General features: G+C 46.6%; 1 protein-coding gene across 1 annotated transcript; it reads left to right on the forward strand.

Annotated features, from left to right (window-relative positions):
* The first annotated feature begins 7,398 nt into the window (after window positions 1–7,398).
* LOC118093270 (noggin-2-like) lies at window positions 7,399–11,144 on the forward strand. The gene has a single exon (XM_035132256.3). It carries the CDS (start codon window positions 9,274–9,276, stop codon window positions 9,922–9,924), a length of 651 nt encoding a protein of 216 aa, XP_034988147.1. The 5' UTR covers window positions 7,399–9,273; the 3' UTR covers window positions 9,925–11,144.
* The last annotated feature ends 8,520 nt before the right edge of the window (window positions 11,145–19,664 follow it).

The following is a 19,664-nucleotide window of genomic DNA, read 5'->3' on the forward strand; positions in this document are numbered from 1 at the left end:
ATGGGGGCGGGGAAAATGTCAGCTGCCCAAGTCCTTTGTAAGTAGCTCATATAAATTAATTTGTGTTTTTTCAACAAATACAATTAAAACAACACTAGTGCGAAAATACGCTCAGCATAAAGCAGGAAGAAGAAGAAGAAGAAGAAGAGGAAGAAGAAGAAGAAGAAGAAGAAGAAGAAGAAGAAGAAGAAGAAGAAGAAGAAGAAGAAGATCTAAAACCCACAGGTCTAAAAGGTCTTGGTAAATTAAACCATCTATGCCTGACATAGAAAAGTCAATAAACTTGGCATCAGGTTTGCCTCTTTTATTTATTTATTTATTTATTTATTTATTTATTTATTTATTTATTTATGTTTAATAATGTATTTATTAAACATTTTCTCAAACAACAAAACATACAAAAATACCAAACACACAAAGAAAATTACAAAACATAAAAAGAAAAAACAAGAATACAAAAAGAAAAAAAATACAAAAATGCAAAAAACAAAAATTCTAACTATAACCCTTATTTCCAATCTATTAACTTCCTCATTCCACCTCCTTCTGCGATTCTTTACATGTCCTCCGTAGTAAACTCTAAATCTTATATAAATTCTAATTATTACTTTAACTATACCTTAATTCTTTAATCTTTTATATCTTATCCTTTTATATTCTATCAAGATCTTACTTCTTAATTTAATTGACCTTAACTTCTATCAATACTTATTTCACACCATTGTATTATCTACAACCTCTATTTTATCTCCCTCACTTCCACTAATTCTAATTTTTATACGTTTATTCTTTAAATAAATTTTAAATTTCTTCCAATCTTCTTCCACTGCACCTTCACTCCGATCCCGAAGCCCCTCCCTTCAGACCTTTTTAATCCATCCATCAACTAAAAACCAATGGATCTTTCATCCCACACCGACTCTTGTCCACTCCAACCCATGCTGCTCTCCCACCCTCCCATTCTGTTGTACAAATTCTTCAACACATCTCCTGCGCCTCTCATTTTTTGCACCTTCCATTCCCACAACTTGTCCATTGCATGGATGGTGCTCCCCTTCCAGGTTTGCCTCTTTGGGGAGAGTGCTCCATAGCTGGGACTCAATAGCAACAGATTGATTGATTGATTACATTTCTACCCAGCCCTTCTTTCCAAAGGAGACCAGGGTGGCAAAAGGCAAATTGTAAAAAAGGAAGTAAGAAAAGTAATTTAAAATAAAATAAAAACATATTTTAAAACAATTAAAAACATCTAATTAAAATAAATGTCAAGCAAGCACAGTTGCTTATGTCAAGAGTGCCATAGTAAGCATCTATCAAGCCATCAAATCCCCCTCACCAATAATGAGGGGGAAAGACACACCTCGCCAGGGAGAGCATTCCGCAAATGGGGAACCACCACCAAGAAGCCCATGTCACGAATCATCACCAACCAGGCAGTAGCCAGAGGTGGCGGCACCTACAGGGCCTCCCTTGTTAATCATGTGCCCCAAAATGGTTTCTGTTGCAGAAGTCACTTCTTTAGGTACTTCTTAGGACTTCATGTGCTAACGATAACACATTGAAATGGGCTAGGTAGCCCAATTTTTCCCACTCACCCCTGAAAATGTAGGGACTCGGAGAGGAGCCTTTGAGAATGATTTCAGTAGCCAGGCAAGACCATGTCAGATAAGTATACCTGGGCTGTTAGACATTTGGGGATTTAAAGGTATGCACCTATAAATTTGAATCATATCCAGGACTGGGTGGGCATCCAGTGTAATTGTTTCAAAACTAATGAAATGTCTTTGATATGCCAGGTTCCACTCAGCATTCTCACTGCTGTATTCTGTTGGGATAGGTGAGCTGGCCTTGGCTTGACTTCCACATTTCCCATGTTTCTTAATGTCAGTTGTCTCTGTTGTGCATGCTTACAGCAGTGTGCATTGGCCCTGGGAAGAATGAGAATGTCCTGTCCGCCCTGGTGTGAATTGGATGCTGGTGTGCATGGCAGCGTCCAAATGATAAACTTGAGGTCTATGTCTCTGCAAAACCCCTTTGCACTGACTCTCACCTTGAAATATTTGGAGAAAGGGTAGTGGTGTAGAATTGAGTCCATTTACAATCTGGGTTGATGCTCAAAGTAGCATGAGCCAGATTCTAAATAGGTTTGGCACAAGTGCTGAATTGCAATTCACTGTCCAACACACACAATTCTGAAATTTGGCACTGTGGCTGTTCTACACCCAGCAGAAGTAGGTTTAATTTGAAGTCAGAAGAACTGGCTGAGCCCAGGAACAAATTTTGAATTCCAGAGCTCAGCCCTGGAATGCAATAAAAAGAAGAAAACCACTCTTAGCGCGTGCAGAGGGCCCCTCCTATATCACCAGGAAACCTTTGCCAGTCTAGACACAAATTGGATTTGGGGCAAGGTTTCTAGACTTTCCCAGTGCCCCTGGGGTATGCCAGGATTGGAGTCTGTCATGAAGGCATCCATGAACCTCAGATATTTATAGAACAGCAGCCCACTAATTTACACGTGTTGAGAACACAATTCAAGGAGGAGAGATCTGTCAACAGTTCTTAGCTATGACAGCTAGGTGAACTATCCCCGTATCCCTGTATCCAGGCAACATTCCAGATAATAGTCAACTAATTTGAGTGTGGATCCAGACATAGCAAAAATAGCAGCCTTTGTGCATAAGAAGTAGGTGTCAGAAGGGTTGGAGATCCCTATGATTTACAAAACTAACCCCCCCCCCAAAAAAAAACTAGAAACAAACCCTTTAAGGTCTTCCCCCTCCCCACAAAAGCCCCAGCCCAGTGAAGACTGAGCGTGGTCAAGTGGCCATGGAAAACTGGATGGTATTTTGGGGGTGGTGGTGGAGGAGGATAGAACAGGACAGGGCTGGCAGACATTGAACAAGAGCACTCCACACTGCCACACTTTGTTGCAGGTCCCATTTGCAAATATAAAATGCTTGTGACATTCCCAGAGGCATCTAGCTTGCCACTGCTGGAAACAGGATACTGGGCTAGAGATGGATCCTAATTCTGTTGCACCAGGGTTCTTACTCTATTGTGCTCTCTCAGTTTCCAGAGCTGAACCATACCATGCAAGCAGATATAGCAGCTGACCCCAGAGAGGATGTTGACTTCTGAACAAATTAATGGCACAAGTTAACAGAATTTGCCAACAGTCCAAAGACTTTCAAATGTTTACTTTCTGCCTCCTCAACCCCCCCCCCAATTTTTAAAGAACAACCCAGGTTATTACTAAACTCCTGAGTACACACCATACATTTGCAGCACATTCTGGTGCAACCAATCCACAACGTCCTTTTTGTTATTAGGAAAATGGCAGGGAAATGCTCTTAAATGTGTGGGATAAGCAACTGGTTGCAGGAAGATGTATTGGCACTGTGCAAGCAAATCTGAATGAATGCTTATTGTGGCATAACATCCCCACAAACAAGACAGAATGCTCAGTAAAGAAGACTGGGCATAGGCTGCATGCACACTAGACATTTAAAGCACACACACAACCCAAAATAATCCTGGGAACTGTAGTTCACTCCTCAACTACAATTCCAAGCACTGCAGTTCCTAGGATTCTTGCAAGGGCTGCACTTTAAATGTATGGTTTATATGCTTTATAATGATCCTTTTGTACAACAGCAGCGATACTGTGGCAAAGCACCAGCAGCCTTTGTAGAACTCAGGGCAGGCAGCAGCAGCAGGAGCATAGCTGTCAACCCTCCCCTTTTTTTGCGGGAAACTCCCTTATTCCAAGCCACAGCTGTCAACCTTCCTGAAATCCCCTTATTCCAGTGCCCTTTCCTGCTGCTATCCTGGATTGTTAGATATACCGTAGACCAGGCATCCCCAAACTTCGGCCCTCCAGATGTTTTGGACTACAATTCCCATCATCCCAGACCACTGGTCCTGTTAGCTAAGGATCATGGGAGTTGTAGGCCAAAACATCTGGAGGACTGCAGTTTGGGGGTGCCTGCCGTAGACTGTCCCCGGGACAGGTGAGGCTGCTGATCCCTTATTTTCAAATCTGAAAGTTGACAGCTATGAGGAGGAGGATGGGGACAAAACTAGAATTAGTTGGCTCTGGCCTGTCAGTGGCTCTGGCTCCACCTACTGACCCTTCTCTCCTAGTACTGTAGTCCCAATGGGAGCCTGCTTCCACGGGCTGCAGTCCTATAAACACTTTCCTGAGAGTACGGCCCCTTGACTTACTACTGAGGAAACATGTACCATATGGGCATGAGGCAAGTGGACTCCCAAGTCCACATCTCCTATGTTGCAGCAGCACAGAGGTGGAGAATTGGATGGTCATCTAGTCCAACCCCCTGAAATGCAGGAGTTTCAACATGTGGTTTCCCATCCAATTTGGAACCATACCGGACCCTGCTTAGCTTTGCAAATGTGCTAGCAGTTTTATTGCTGTACCAAGCAGTGGCCCTCCACATGTTGCAGAACTACAATCATCCATGGCCATTGGCTATGCTGGCTGGAGCGGATGGGAGCTGGGGAGCCGCGCAATATTCGTAGGGCCACTGCTTCCTCATCCTTGGTGTGGAGCATAGCTGCCAAGTTTTCCCCTTTCTCGTGAGGAAGCCTATTCAGCATAAGGGAATTTCCCTTAAAAAAAGGGAGAACTTGGCAGCTATGGTGCGGAGGAAGCTGAAAAGTATCCTAGTCGGGGCAGCCCACGAGGTTGTCTCTTAGCAGAGCTGGCCCTGTTACAAAAAAACGGGAGAGCCGAGACCGCAGGCATCTTTTCCCCCTCCTGGTTTTTCTAAACAAGTGCCTACAGCAGCGCCCAGCGGTCGGCCAGCAGCTTGTGCTGAGTTTCTCATCTCTGCTGCCTCTGGGTTTTCTCCATCTCCTTCACACCCCCATTAACCCTTTTGCTGCCCACAAGCTTCGATGGAGGCAGGAGCTGAACCTAGACTAGGAAATGCGCTTATAAAAATGACCCCCATTCGAGGCTGAGGGGGGAAGAGCAAAGTCCATGGGACTCCCCCAAGACTTAGTGTGGAGTACGCTCAAATGCACCGGACTGAGCCTTCTCTGTGCCCAGATTTCAAGACGGTCAAGTCATCCTATTTCATTTCATTTAATCCTGATCCTAAACACATGACTTCGAATCCTTTGCTGCCGGTGGAAATTAGTTCTGAGTATCTGAGTGAAACTGCAGTGAAACTAAATGCAACATTAAAAATTGCACCACTTCTCAAATTTAGTGAAAGGTGGTAAAGCAGGGAGATTTCAGGGTCCCAGCATCACAGAAGATAGAACACTGGGCCTCCTGGTAGGGTGGCCTGGTGGGGCTCCTTTGTTGGGCAAAAGAACTGGGTGTTGGTGGGCTGAAAAAGGAATGAGTCTGATCTGCTGGATATTATTATTATTATTATTATTATTATTATTATTATTATTATTATTATTAAATTATACCCTGCTTTTCACCACACGTAGCTTACAAGAATTAAAAGATAAAGTATACACAATTTAAAGCATTGATTCAACCATCAAAAAATAAAAAAGAACACTGTTTAGAAAGCAAAGGCAAAATATTTTGCTGGCAAAGGTTCTTTCGCAGCTGTTTCAGAATCTGTTCTGTGGATTTTTGTAGCGTTTTTTTTTATTGTGATGCATTGTTCCTTTTCATTTTCATGTTACGCTGTATGTTTTTAAAATTTTGTGAGTCACTCAAGGGACTATTTAAGTAGCAAGTGACTTATAAACTAGAGAATAATACTTATTAATTATTATTATTATTATTATTAAATAACACTTCAGTGCTCTTGACGGTGATGAGACATCAAGGTAAAGCAACCAATGGTACAAGCAGTATTCTGACACACAAGCTTGTGAACATGAAATCCAAAGCATAATTTAAACGTTTAATGGAAATCAAATCTTGCAAATTAAAGGCTGTTGCCTCACCAAAAAGCCACAAAAGTAATTGCTTGTTGTATGTGGTGTGAGCAACACACAGAGCCAAAATTTCCCACTTCAGATGCCTTCCAGAAGTCACTTCTGCCACAACGTATACAATGTCATTTTAGCTACCTGCATTCATACTCATTTTTAAAGCTTTTCTTTTACTGATTTTATCTGTTTTAATCATTATTATTCTGTGGAGTCTAGCTGTGGGTTATCTACATTTTTGATTATGTGTACCGGTAACTGCTTAAGCAGTTTATCAGTCTTTCTAAGTAAATACGGTAAGTAAATTCCTCCTCCCCCTGTGATGGTAATATCAGTGCTTCTTATTGCCAGGAAATGTGCCGGGCAGGGCTCAGCTTTGGGGGCATGTTATATGGAGACAGGGCATGTGCAGAGTGCCTTGAATTCTGCCACAAATAGTCTCCTTCCTAGTCTAGGATTGGAGAGTAGAGAGAAAATAAAACACCAAGCCTCTTCCCTTCTCTATTGTGAAGAAGCGGAGAAGAACCGGAGGAGGATACACTGAGAGGATACACTGAAAGGAAAAGCAAAGGCACACGGCAGACGCGTGCAAAGAACTAAAACTCGCTTCTACTACACTCTTCCCCCAACCCCGCCTGCATCCTGACAGTTGGGAGTGCTCCACCGGAATCCGGTCCATTATTATCTCAAAGGTTGGCTGGAACATCAAATGCGAGACAAGTGCTTTTTGTAAATTCCAGGGGGTAGCCGGCTTAGTCTCTTTAAAGCAAAATAAAACGCTTGAACTTTACGCAGAGCAGACATGTCACAGGCTGTACATCTTGCATTTCACGCCGCCGCCCCCATACCTCTGCGTGTGTTTGTGCGCTATGATCTGTCTTTGTCTGTACACACACTGGGGTCTGCCCACTGGGGTTGTCCACCAGCGCTCGAGCCACAATAACAACGCGACCCTACAGTCTGCTCAGAGGGAAATGCGTGTAGAATCCGAAATCGGTACCTCAACAACATTGGAGTGATATAATATAAATATTAAGAAGGGAAAGGGCTCCTAGCTTAATCCCCATAATTTGCACGTCTGGCTGGGGGAGACTCCTGCCTGAAACCCTGGAGAGCCGCTCCCACCCAGTGTCGACAACACTGAGCCAAATGGGCCAATGGTCTGACTCAGTATAAGGCAGCTCAGCTTTCTATGTTAACAAGAACAACAAGAATAATAATCTTCATTAGTAATACTTTTCGCAGGGAAACCAATCTCCCCCGCTCTCTCACCGCACAAGCAAGCTTCCTTGCCATTGTGTGCTTGCTTGCAAGCCTGAAAGAGAGAAGGAGCCAGGGAGCCCCCAAGGCAGGGCGCCGGTGAACATGGTGCTTCTTTAGGACCCAGCAGCGGGTCCCGCGCGCGCTTCAATTTAGGGCCGGCGGAGGGGAGGGGAGGGAGCGAGCGGGAGCTGTCAATCAGGCAACGTGGTGAAAGTGACAGAGGTGGGCCGTTCCCGTTGACACTTGGCTCCATCCGAGGGGGGATATTTAATTTGGGATTGAGCGAGGCGAGCGCAGCAGTCGCGCGGTGGCTGGGCAGCGGAGCCATTGGGCGCGAGGCAGAGCGGGGAGCAGAGGCGAGCGAGGGCGAAAGAGGCGCTTGGGCGAGGAAGAGAGCGGGCAGGAGCGCACGAGAGGCGCACGGCGACCAGGCGCTCCGCCGGAGAAGCGAGCCAGCCGCCCCGGGAGGGCAGGGAGAAAAGGAAGGACTTCGCCGCCTTTCCGGCGCCCCACGAGGAGGCAGCCAGGCGCCGCCGCCGCGCGCCGCCGCCGCCGCACCAGATTCAGCAGCAGCAGCAAGAGGATCTAGGCATTCCTCCCGAGCTGAGCCTTGGAGACGGGGCGAACCGAGGCTGCTGCAGCGAAACCTCGCTCGCTCGCTAGCTCCCTTCTTCCCGCAGAAGAGCACGTTGCGAGGCGGCGGCGAGAAGGAGGCGAGCACCCCGCGCGCACCCAGCCAGGCGGCTTCTCCGCCCCTCGCAGCCCCCCCCCCCCCGCAACTCCCGGGATCCAGAAGCTCCTGGAGAAAGAGATCAGGCTGGCGACGGCGGGGCGACGCGTTTGACTTTTGACAATTGGCTGGGTTTAAAAACAAACCCCAACCCCCGCCAAGGCGAGGCAACTCTTTCCGATCCTCGCGCTCTCCCGACTCCTGGACTCGCAGCCCATCGGAGTTGCATCGTCGTGGCGATCTCCTCGGAGGCTTTTTGAGTTTCGTCCTTTGGGCAAGTCGCTCGTGTTTCGCCCCCACCCGCGGCTGGGATTTTATTGGGTCCTGCGGTTTGGAGTGGCGCGGAGGATGACCTCGGAGATAGGTTCGGGAGCAGCTGGATCCTCCTAAGGGAGCGCGGAAAGTTTTTGCTCTCTGCCCTCCGCGGTCTAGCAAGATCCCCGCTCCCCCCACTGCGCTTGGACACGCTGCACCTTCTCAAAGAAAAGACGTCGAAAATGAAGAAAAGTTCTCCTGGGGCCATTTGGCAGTTTCCTTGGGGATCTGCGGCTGTTTGAGGAGATAATAATAACAAAAACCGCAACAAGGGCGGGGGAGAACAGGAAAAAGTGGGAAGCCCCCCACCCCACCAAAAAATTGGCCCCATTTTCTTGTGACTCTTTTTGTAACAACCCTCTCCTCCAGCCCCCACCTCCACCTCCCACCCCTTTGCTACGCCCGCTCTCTCCCCCCCCCACCCCTTTTCCACAGTTCCCCATCTATAAAAGAGGGTTTTATTCCTGGGCTCCAGTCTCACGCCAAACCCTGTCATACCGTCTAGACATGTTGTCGTGGGTCTAAGTCCAGCTGTCACCATGGGGATGGAGGCCGGTCCTCTGTGAATTTTTTGGAGAGAGAGAGGAGAGAAGGAGAAGCCGAAGCAGGGGGGGGGGGGGTTGGAACGGCCAAGAGCCAGAAAGAATTGGGTTGCCCTTTGGGGAGGCTGTTCGCAAGGAGGGGGCGGCCGCTTTCCGCCCACCCCGATTCTCCTTTCCCTGCCACCCCATTTTCTCTCTCCCCGCTCACCATGCTTGATTAGTAGCAGGGAGGGAGTGCCAAGGGGGACCTTACATGCGTCTGTCATCTAACCCCTTGGCGATCTATTTAAAGCCAGAGGGCTTGCTGGACTTTGTCTCAGCCTATTTATGAACCCCTTGGACTTGGCAAGTGGGGCCGTGGAGTATTAACAATCGGCGAAAGGGGGCAGGCAAGGAAGAAGCAAGTCGACGGTAGTGCCTGGGTGCTCTCTGGGGCTGGTGGTGGGGACCCCCTGTCTTGCATTGCGCCCTCGGACTGGGCTGGGCTGGGCTGAGGAGAGCATGACGGCCCCCCAAGCTCTCCTGCTCTGCTCTTGCTTAGCATTGCTGCTCCAGCCGGGCTCCTGCCAACCCTACCTGCGGCTCCGGCCCTCCCCCAGCGACAACCTGCCCGTCAAGGACATCATCGAGCATCCTGACCCGGAGTATGACCCCAAGGAGCAAGACCTGGATGAGCGGACTTTGAGGAAGAAGCTGGGCAGCAACTTTGACCCCAGTTTCATGTCCGTGGCAGCCCCAGCCCAGGGCAACAACCTATCTGCTTCGGATGCCCTGCACCGGTTCAAAGGCCTTGGCCCGCTGCCCAATGAGCTGAAGAAGCTGGACCTGGGTGAGACTCCCTATGGGACCAGGCTCAAGATGGGCAAGAAAGCCCGTCGGAAGTTTCTGCAGTGGCTTTGGGCATACACCTATTGCCCAGTGCTGTACACCTGGAAGGATCTGGGACTGAGGTTCTGGCCTCGCTACATCAAGGAAGGGAACTGCTTTGCGGAGAAGTCCTGCTCCTTCCCCGAGGGCATGTACTGTAAGCCAGTCAAGTCAGTCACCAAGACCTTCCTGAGATGGTACTGCCAAGGGTGGTCGAGGCAGAAATATTGCACCTGGATCCCTGTCCAGTACCCTGTGATTTCAGAATGCAAATGCTCCTGCTAGCCTCAGCTTTGGGGTGTCCTGCTGGATCTAAGAGACCTCATTGCTTGTGTGTGTGTGTAAAGTGTGTGGGTATGTGGATGAACTGCCTTTCAGAACAACCCCAGTCCCTAGACACTGTTCTGGAAATCTCACATGGGGGACTTGTCCAAGAGGCCTTGGCATCCTGAGAACCTCCAATCAGATTGCTGATGGATATGACAGGTGTCCGTAATCTTGCAACTTTGATTAGGGATTGTTTTCATTTTATTTTTTTACGATTGAATGAAGAACTCGGTTGTCTCCTAGTGGACCTTGTGCTCCCAAGATAAGGGGACATAGAAACTTTTGACACACGAGACCTTGCTTATTCATTTCTCAGTCCTGCCCCACCCTGTCCCAGCAACCCCTTGCACTGTATTTCTTTTTTTAATTATTTTATTTTATTTGAAATGGGAAAAGCAAAACCTGAAAGGAACTGCAGTGCAGGCCCAAGAAAAGCTAAGCACTACAATAAGATGTTTATTTTTATACATATATATATATAGCATTCTAACAAGAGGAAAATTACCATCCTTTGTAAATATAGAGAATTTAAAAGGGGGGAAAGATCCGCTGTGTTTTTCTGGTTATTTTTATTATAATTATAATTATTGTTGTTGTTAATTATTATAATTATTATTATTAATAATAATAAAATGGTGATGATACAGGACCACATGTTGAGCCCAACCCTTTCAAAATGGAACACTTTCCTTCAGCATAAGGGAAGGGAGATATTTTCCCCAGAAAGACGGTTTATGATATCCGTCCTTCCCCCACAAACCCCTTGGGAAGGTGTTTAATTTCCGTTTCCTGTATATTTTTGTTTGTTTGTTATCTTCTGAACTTGTCACTGATCTTCAGACTAATATTCAAAGTTGTCTAGGTTTAAAAAAAATGTATATTGATTAAGGAGATTTTTTTTAAAAAATGTATGAAGTTATGAAAGAGTGATGGATTGTTTTGTTTTGGAATACATATAGTAATGTAGAGATGTTAAAAAGAAATTTCTTGTGTACAGTTTATTTATTTTTTAATGTTTGTGTATAGGAGGTGTTGGGGGCGGGGAGCTGGAGATTATGCCAGAAAATATTGAAAATGTTTACTTGAATATTCCTTTTTCAACATATCAGTGTACATATCAACCATGACTGATCAAAACATTTTTAGCAATAAACTCTGTCTTTGAAGAAATACTTCCACTATATTCTACAGATCTTTGAGAAAATGTCCCAGCGGGTTGCGTCTTATATAAACCCTGTGCATCAGACAGAGATCCCAGCTGGTATGAAATCCAAAGAAATCTATTAATGCTAAACAAGCTGTGTGGTATATTTAGGCCTCAGATAAGTGTTAGACCCTCATTTTATCATCATTTAAATGCCATAGTACAGGCATCCCCAAACTGCGGCCCTCCAGATGTTTTGGCCTACAACTCCCATGATCCCCAGCTAACAGGACCAGTGGTCAGGGATGATGGGAATTGTAGTCCAAAACATCTGGAGGGCCGAAGTTTGGGGATGCCTGCCATAGTATCTGTGAAAAGTTGATAGAGAATGATGAGGCATGGTTTAGAATAGAGTTAGTCAACATGGAGCCCTGCAGATGTTGTCGGACCACAACTTCCATCATCCCTGACCACTGGCCATGCTTGCTCCACCTGATGGGACTTGAGGAGCCAAGGGCCATCATTGTCCCACCACTTTGGGAAAACAAGGGTGATGTTCTGATAGATCTCCAGCACTCTTTATCCCTCTCTGTTGTGCTTTCTATTGGAGTCAGTTGGGCTGCAACCCTATAAACACTTTCCTAAGAGAAGCTCCACAGGGAGACTGACTTCTGAGGAAGCATGTGCTCCATGTCCGTCTCATTCTGCAAGTGGATTCTTCAGTTTGCAATTTCCCTCTCGCAGCAGAACAGTGGAAGGAGAACCAATGGCTATCCCCATGTTGCTGATCTGCAGGTCCCATCATCCCTGGCTGGGGCAGGTGGGAGCTCACCACCTGTTTGGCTACAGGGTTATCACTTGTGCCTGTAGTGGCTGGTGCCCATTGGTGGGGCAGGAGGCCGGGAGGCCAACAGTATGTAGTGCCAGAGCCAACGACAGGAAGAGCCACCTAATGCTAGTTTTGCCCCAATTCTCCTCCTTACTGAGTTCTATAATGGCAACACTGAGGCTAAGCAGCAGGAAGAAGCGGACAGCCAGTGCCACACTCTGGACTGGTTGCAAACAGGAAGGCAGGCAGGAGGGGGCTGGGGGCAGTCGGGGGGGGGGTTGGTAGGGCAGTGCTTCACAGGGTCCTAATGGACCAGTCTTCGTGGATGAACTGTTAAAGTGCCTAAACCAAATAGAAGAGCCCATGTGTTGGAATGATGACCCGCATCCTTAGAAGGAATTTGTTAGCTTGGGGAAAAGTTCTACTGTACATTGAGTAACCTCATGCACCTCCCAGCATATCATAGAATCATAGAGTTGGAAGAGACCACAAGGGCCATCCAGTCCAACCCCCTGCCAAGCAGGAAACACCATCAAAGCATTCCTGACAGATGGCTGTCAAGCCTCTGCTTAAAGACCTCCAAAGAAGGAGACTCCACCACATTCCTTGGCAGCAAATTCCACTGTCGAACAGCTCTTACTGTCAGGAAGTTCTTCCTAATGTTTAGGTGGAATCTTCTTTCTTGTAGTTTGAATCCATTGCTCTGTGTCTGCTTCTGTCTTATGACTATTACCAGCCTTGTATGCAGCTCTTGTGCAGTGCAAGCTACGCAGACATAGGCCCCATTGCTCAATAGGACTTACTCCCCAGGAAGTACACACAGGAGAAATCCAATAGCTATTAGCTGTGGTGGCTCTACAGATCATGGGTGTTTCCCATAAAATGCTTCCCATCTAAATTTCCCTGTGGCCTAATAGGCTTCCCTTGTTTTTGAAGTGGAAACCAGCCGCATTAAGATTTCACCATAATTCCATGTTTTATTTTCAAATTTTCCAATGCATTCTTTTGCAATGTGTGAACATTTTGGTGTGGCTTTCAATTCCTTCCATTCATCTGTTTCTTTCCCCCCCAGTTCTGTATTAATGTGTGTGCATGCACCGATAAAGCACTCAAGGGGGGAAGAAATTGGCCCTTGATGCCATTGTGCATGTTTTACTAATGCACATCGCTGATTGGTCTATATGCCACTTAATTAAAAAACGGGCTTCTAAGTAGGCTTGCATACATAGTTTGCATGTACTGAAAAACAGGGCCAGGCCACCCGTGGCAGGAACCACTTGGGCATCAGATTCAGATGTAGATCTTTATTGCTCCTTTGTTACTGCTTTGGAGCTTCACTCACCCCTCCTTCCCTGTTGCGGAGGTGGGGGTTCCGTTTCATGGTTCACCTCAGGTGCCTAAATGTCTTGGTCCGGCCCTGCTGAAGAACATATGACACAAGAACCATCCTGATGCGATTGTACGACTGGTTGTATCAAGATTCTTTTTCATGTGGTATTTTATTCATGGGCAGGAGTGCATGCACATATCATTCAAGCATTAGGGAAGCATTAGGGAAACTTTTAATGTTTAATAGATTATTGTATTTTAATACAGTGGTACCTCTACTTACGAATTTAATGCGTTCCAAACGCACATTTGTAAGTAGAAAAAATTTGTAAGCCGAATCCCATAGGAATGCATTGGGAGAAAAAAATCGTAAGTAGAAAAAATCCTATCTAAACCGCATCCAAGATGGCGGACGGAGCTCCATTCGTAAGTAGAGTTATTCGTAAGTAGAAACATTCGTAAGTAGAGTTATTCGTAAGTAGAGGTACCACTGTACTTCTGTTGGAAGACACCCAGAGTGGCTGGGGAAACCCAGCCAGATGGGCAGGGTATAAAGAAATGATTATTATTATTATTATTATTAGACAAGAATTTTGGTGCAATTAAATATACAGTAGTACCTCTAATTATGAACTTATTTAGTTCCGGAGGTCCATCCTTAACCTGAAACTGTTCTTAACTAGAGGCGTGCTTTCACTAATGGGGCCTCTTGCTGTCGCTGCACCGCCAGCACACGATTTCCGTTCTCATCCTGGGGCAAAGTTCTCAACTCGAGGTAACTCTTCCAGGTTAGCGGAGTTTGTAACCTGAAGCGTTTGCAACCTGAGGCGTTTGTAACTCAAGGTTACCACTGCACAACCGTATCAAAAATTATTTATTTATTTGCATGGTTTCGGGAACATGCCCAATGTGCACATACATAAGAAGACCCCTGCCATATTACACTATGGCTCCTCTAGCCCAATATGCTGTTCTCCCAGTGGCCAACCAGGTGCCTTATGGGAAGCCGGGAAGCTGGGCATGTGCACAACAGCATTCCACCCACTTGCGATCATTCCAGCCACTGGAATTCAGAGGCATTGCTGCTTCTGTCAATGGACGTAGAGCAGGCACCCCCAAACTGCGGCCCGCCAGATGTTTTGGCCTACAACTCCCATGATCCCTAGCTAACAGGACCAGTGGTCGGGGAAGATGGGAATTGTAGTCCAAAACATCTGGAGGGCCGAAGTTTGGGGATGCCTGACGTAGAGCATAACCATCATGATTAGTAGCTGTTGATAGCCTTGTGCTCCATGAATTGGCCTTATCCTCTTTCAAAGCCATCCGGTTTGGTGGCCATCACAGTAACATGGAGAGCAGTGGGGTAGGTGAGATTTATTGACTCACTTAACACAATGCATGTACCGCTTAATCAGCAGAAACCTCTACTGATAAAATCAAACATTAAAAAACGAGTAGACATACAAGGTATCAAGATTAAATCAGCAATTTAAAAATGAACATGCATAAGAAAGCCACATATCTTCACAGGCTTGCTTAAACAAAAAATGTTTTCAGCAGGCGTTGAAAGAAATACAACAAAGGGACCTGCATAATCTCAATAGGCAAAGGGTTTCTGGAGAGTAGGTGCTGCCCCACTAAAGGACTGATTCCTTGCAAGTGTGGCGCAGACATTATGTGGCACTTGTAAAAGTGCCAATTCTGCAGATCAAAGTGCTTGAGTGGGTCCATATGGGGTAAGGCAGTACTTCAAGTAGACTGGTCCCAAACTGTTGAGGGCTTTATAGCAACACCTTGGATTTGGCCCAGGAACAAATTGGCAGCCAGTTCAGATCTCTGAGCAGAGGTGCTATATGCTAACAGGGTCTTGCTCCTGTTAGCAATCGTGCTGCAGCATTCTGCACTAATTGCTGTTTCTTGCATCAAATGCAAGGAAAGCACTGGGTGCATTGCAGGAATCCAGAGACAAGTGTACAGCACATTCTACATTCTCCAATCCCAGAATTAATTTTAGAAATGCTCCTAGTTAAATTAGAAATCATAAGCATGGAGGACAGGGGCAGAGCCAACTCTCAGAGCAAAAAATAGAGCGGTGGGGGAGGGGGCGGAAATGTGCACATCCTAATAGCCACCCTCCAGTTTCAGAGGCATTATGCCAGTGAATACCAGCTGCCGGGGAGAAACATTGTGAGATGGATGGGTTTTTTTGTGTTCTGCTTGTGAGCTTAGGCTACTGTAGGAAGCAGGGTGCCGGATACAGGGACCTGTGCTCTGGGACACACACACCCGGGCTTTCCCCCCGCAAGCAGGACATGAACCCAAGTGTACTTTCCTCTTGGGGGTGTTTCCAGCAATTGGCATTCGGAAGCATTACAGCCTCTGAATGCAGGCACAGAGCACAGCCCTGATGGCTAGTATTCCTGGAGCACCTTCTTCTCCGTGAATCTGTCCAATCCTCTTTTAAAGCCATCCAAGTTGGTGGCCATCACTACCTCCTCTGGGAACAAGTTTCACAGTGTAAAGAAGTACCGTACTTTTCCCATTTATAAGACTAGGTTTTTTTTTGTTTACTTTAAAATAAGGTTAAAAATACGGGGGTGTCTTATACATGGATAGTGCATATGCCCATTTTCTAAATTTGGGGTTCCCAAAAGTAGGGGGCATCTTATACATGGGGGTGTCTTATACATGGAAAAATATGGTACTTTCTTTTATCTGTCCTGAATCCTCCAACATTCAGCTTCATTGGATGTCTGTGGTTTTATGAGAGAGGGAGAAAAATGGTTTCCTATCCGCTTTCTCTATGCCATACATAATTTTGTAAACTTCTGTCATGAAACTCAGGCCTCTTGCACAGGACCTTGGCACTGGCGTAGCAAGGGGGTGCATTGGGGGCGGTCCGCCCCGGGTGCCACCCTGGAGGGGTGTGACACTCGGTGCCCCCCCTGCAACTCCCAAGCCGAGCGGCGCTGCTCCAGCGCCATACATACAGCTGTGATGTACATATGTGCAGCCGCGAGCAGAGGATCCCGGCACCATCCCCGTATGGCACTGGAGTGGCACCGCCAGCAAACCACTACGTAGCACCCCCGGGTGCATGCCCCCGGGTGCATGCCCCCGGGTGCCGCTCCGGGTGCCTGAGCAGCTTCCTCTGCCACTGGACCCTGGATCTCCTGCCAGTGGAGGTTGGGCCATCTGAGCAAATGGGGGTGCTGCCCTACCAACCCCAATCTGCTTTCAGCTGACCCCCACTTGCCTGCCTTACTTACAATCCATCCAAGGGGTGTCGCTGGTGTAGTGGTTAAGAGCTGTAGCCTCGTAATCTGGGGAGCCGGGTTCGCGTCTCCGCTCCTCCACATGCAGCTGCTGGGTGACCTTGGGCTAGTCACACTTCTCTGAAGTCTCTCAGCCCCACCCATCTCACAGGGTGTCTGTTGTGGGGAGGAGGGGAAAGGAGATTGTTAGCCGCTTTGAGACTCCTTCGGGTAGTGATAAAGCGGGATATCAAATCCAAACTCTTCTTCTTCTCCTCAGCTTTCTCACCTCCAGTCTCAGTGTTGCTCCTCAGCAGAGGATGGGAATGAAGCTAGAATGAGCTGGCTCTGCCTGCCACTGTTTCTGGCTCTATCTGTTAATAGGGAAGAGAAAAAAATTATATTCATAGAATCATAGGGTTTGAAGTGACCACGAGGGTCATCTAATCCAACCCCCTGCAATGCAGGAACCTTTTGCCCAACGTGGGACTCGAACTAACAACGTGGGGCTGTTGAGCTCCCTGCATTCCGCCTTGCTGGTTCCAATGGGCACCAGTCAATGCTGGGTTAACAGGACCGTAAATTACACTGACAATCTATGAAGTTGTGTGAAAGAATGGGCATATAATACGTTGTGTGCTAGACGTTTCATACAAATTGACTAATGAAGATGCAATGTGAAAGCAGAAGAGTTCAACAGAGTACCAGTTCACTCCTTTTTCATGACACACCAGTGCATCCATCTCAGACTTACTCCTCCTGGGTTGGCACGATGCAGTTCTTACCCAATTTTTCAAACAACTTCATGGACTGTCACTATAATCTTTGATTTACAACCATTTTACATGCTCGATTTTCCAGCTTAGGGGACTGCAAACAGATTTTTTATGGAATCAAATAACACAGAAATGAGTGCCAAACGTATTTCGTTAGTTTTCTAAAAGTGGCTTTTACATTGTGTGGAAGCTGACATATAATGTTGAAATTAACAGCTAGGGAAATGTCAGGGAAGTGGAATAAACTGCTGTGTGAATGCAGCCTGAGATTGAGGAGAAGGAAACTGACAGGTGGTGCCAACCCTCGGATGCATTGTAAGGCAGGCAGGCAAACTGAGAGCAGAGGGGTTGGTGGGGCAGGGCCCCAAATGGACCAGCCTCCAGTGCAGTTCCCAGATTGGTTTAACAATCGATCCCTCTTCACAGGGAACTCTTGGATTTGTAACTCTCCTAACAACTCTCAGCACCTTTAGCAAACTACAACTCCCACTATTCTCTAGGGAAAGCCCTGACTGTTTAAGGTGGCATGATACTGCTTTAAATGTTTAGTGCTGATGAGGCCTATGTTGTACCAAGCACATGTTATCCCACACATCCCAGTGCACTTTCCCATTCATTCACTGCTTGATTGGTTGATTGAGTTTATATACTGCCATATACCCAGAGATCTCAGGGTGGTTGACATAAAAAGATCACAGTATATAAAATAAAAATAAAAGCAATAACCCAATAATACCCCTCCCCAAGAAGAGCCACATTTTAAAAGGGTATTGGATGTGCTTTCCTTATGGCAACAAGTCAATTTTTGAGTGGGTGGGTGGGCTGAGCAAGAGCATCAAAACAACTTCAGCTGTGCAACCTGAATTTGCCAGTGTGGGGTTTCTCCACACACCCTATTTATTGAGCATTTCTCCTAATCTGCTTGCACAAAGCTTACATGGAGGTTATATTGTATCCAGCTTTTATTGAGCGTTTGTTCTGATTTGTTTGTGGGGCAGTTAGACATCAATGAGCATGTGCACTGTTGTTGTTGTTTAGTCGTTCAGTCATGTCCGACTCTTCGTGACCCCATGGACCAGAGCACGCCAGGCACTCCTGTCTTCCACTGCCTCCCATAGTTTGGTCAGACTCATGTTGGTGGCTTCGAGAACACTGTCCAACCATCTCGTCCTCTGTCGTCCCCTTCTCCTTGTGCCCTCCATCTTTCCCAACATCAGGGTTTTTTTCTAGGGAGTCTTCTCTTCTCATGAGGTGGCCAAAGTATTGGAGCCTCAGTGACCACTCAGGGCTGATTTCCTTAAGAATGGATGGGTTTGATCTTCTTGCAGTCCATGGGACTCTCAAGAGTCTCCTCCAGCACCATAATTCATGCCCTGTAGTTGTTTTGATTTGCCTGTGGGTATATCTTCCTTCCTTCCTTCCTTCCTTCCTTCCTTCCTTCCTTCCTTCCTTCCTTCCTTCCTTCCTTCCTTCCATCAATCAACCCACACTTTTCAATGCATTTCCCCTTCACTTTCCAAGCCACAAAGAGTCTGGTTCTTTTTCCTTTTTTGAGTGGATCTGTTGCAGAGCAGCAGAATCCTTTAACCCACTTCAGTTGAGCAAACCTAAATTTTGGGTATCCTCCTTCCCATGGGACAGGGACAGTTTAGAAGTGCCTTGCATTTGTTGGCATGGTTGGAGATGGCCCGATCTTGGTACAAAAGCACAATCTGGAGGTTAGGTGGGTTGATCCTCAACTGTGATCTTGATATGGTGTGGTGGCGTTTGGTTACAAATGGCCCCTTAACACTGTACATGCTTCTGTAGGATACATGTCGACGTGGGAGGAGGCAGGAGGTAGAGAGCTGTGCAGAAAACTGCAGGCAGAAATGAGGATAGAAAAGAAAATCACATGCTAAGGATGGGGAAACAGCTTATGCACCTTTCAGCGAAGTTCCTAATTTGTAACCCTCCCTTGCCTTCTCTGCTTACTCTTAATTTCAGAAAGTGGTTGAATTTACCCACTGCTCTCTCTCTCTCTCTCTCTCTCTCTCTCTCTCTCTCTCTCTCTCTCTCTCTCTCTCTCTCTCTCTCTCTGTGTGTGTGTGTGTGTGTGTGAGAGAGAGAGAGAGAGAGAGAGAGAGAGAGAGAGAGAGAGAGAGAGAGAGAGAGAGAGATTTGAGAGGGGGAAGATAACTTTTTCTATTGCAGTGCACAAACGACTAGGGAAGCTTGTCTTGTAAGAAGAACAACATCTGTGGTGTGGACGCTGAACATCTGTAGGAAGGATTTCCCCCCCTTTTTCTTTTGGCGGTGAGGGTATTCTGGGAAAATATTTCTGACCTAATCCCAGCAGTATCTGGTGTGGTGGGATTTGGTTACAA

The sequence above is a fragment of the Zootoca vivipara genome, chromosome 13 (genome assembly GCF_965207765.1).
Source record: "Zootoca vivipara chromosome 13, rZooViv2.hap1.1, whole genome shotgun sequence".
Taxonomy (NCBI): domain Eukaryota; kingdom Metazoa; phylum Chordata; class Lepidosauria; order Squamata; family Lacertidae; genus Zootoca; species Zootoca vivipara.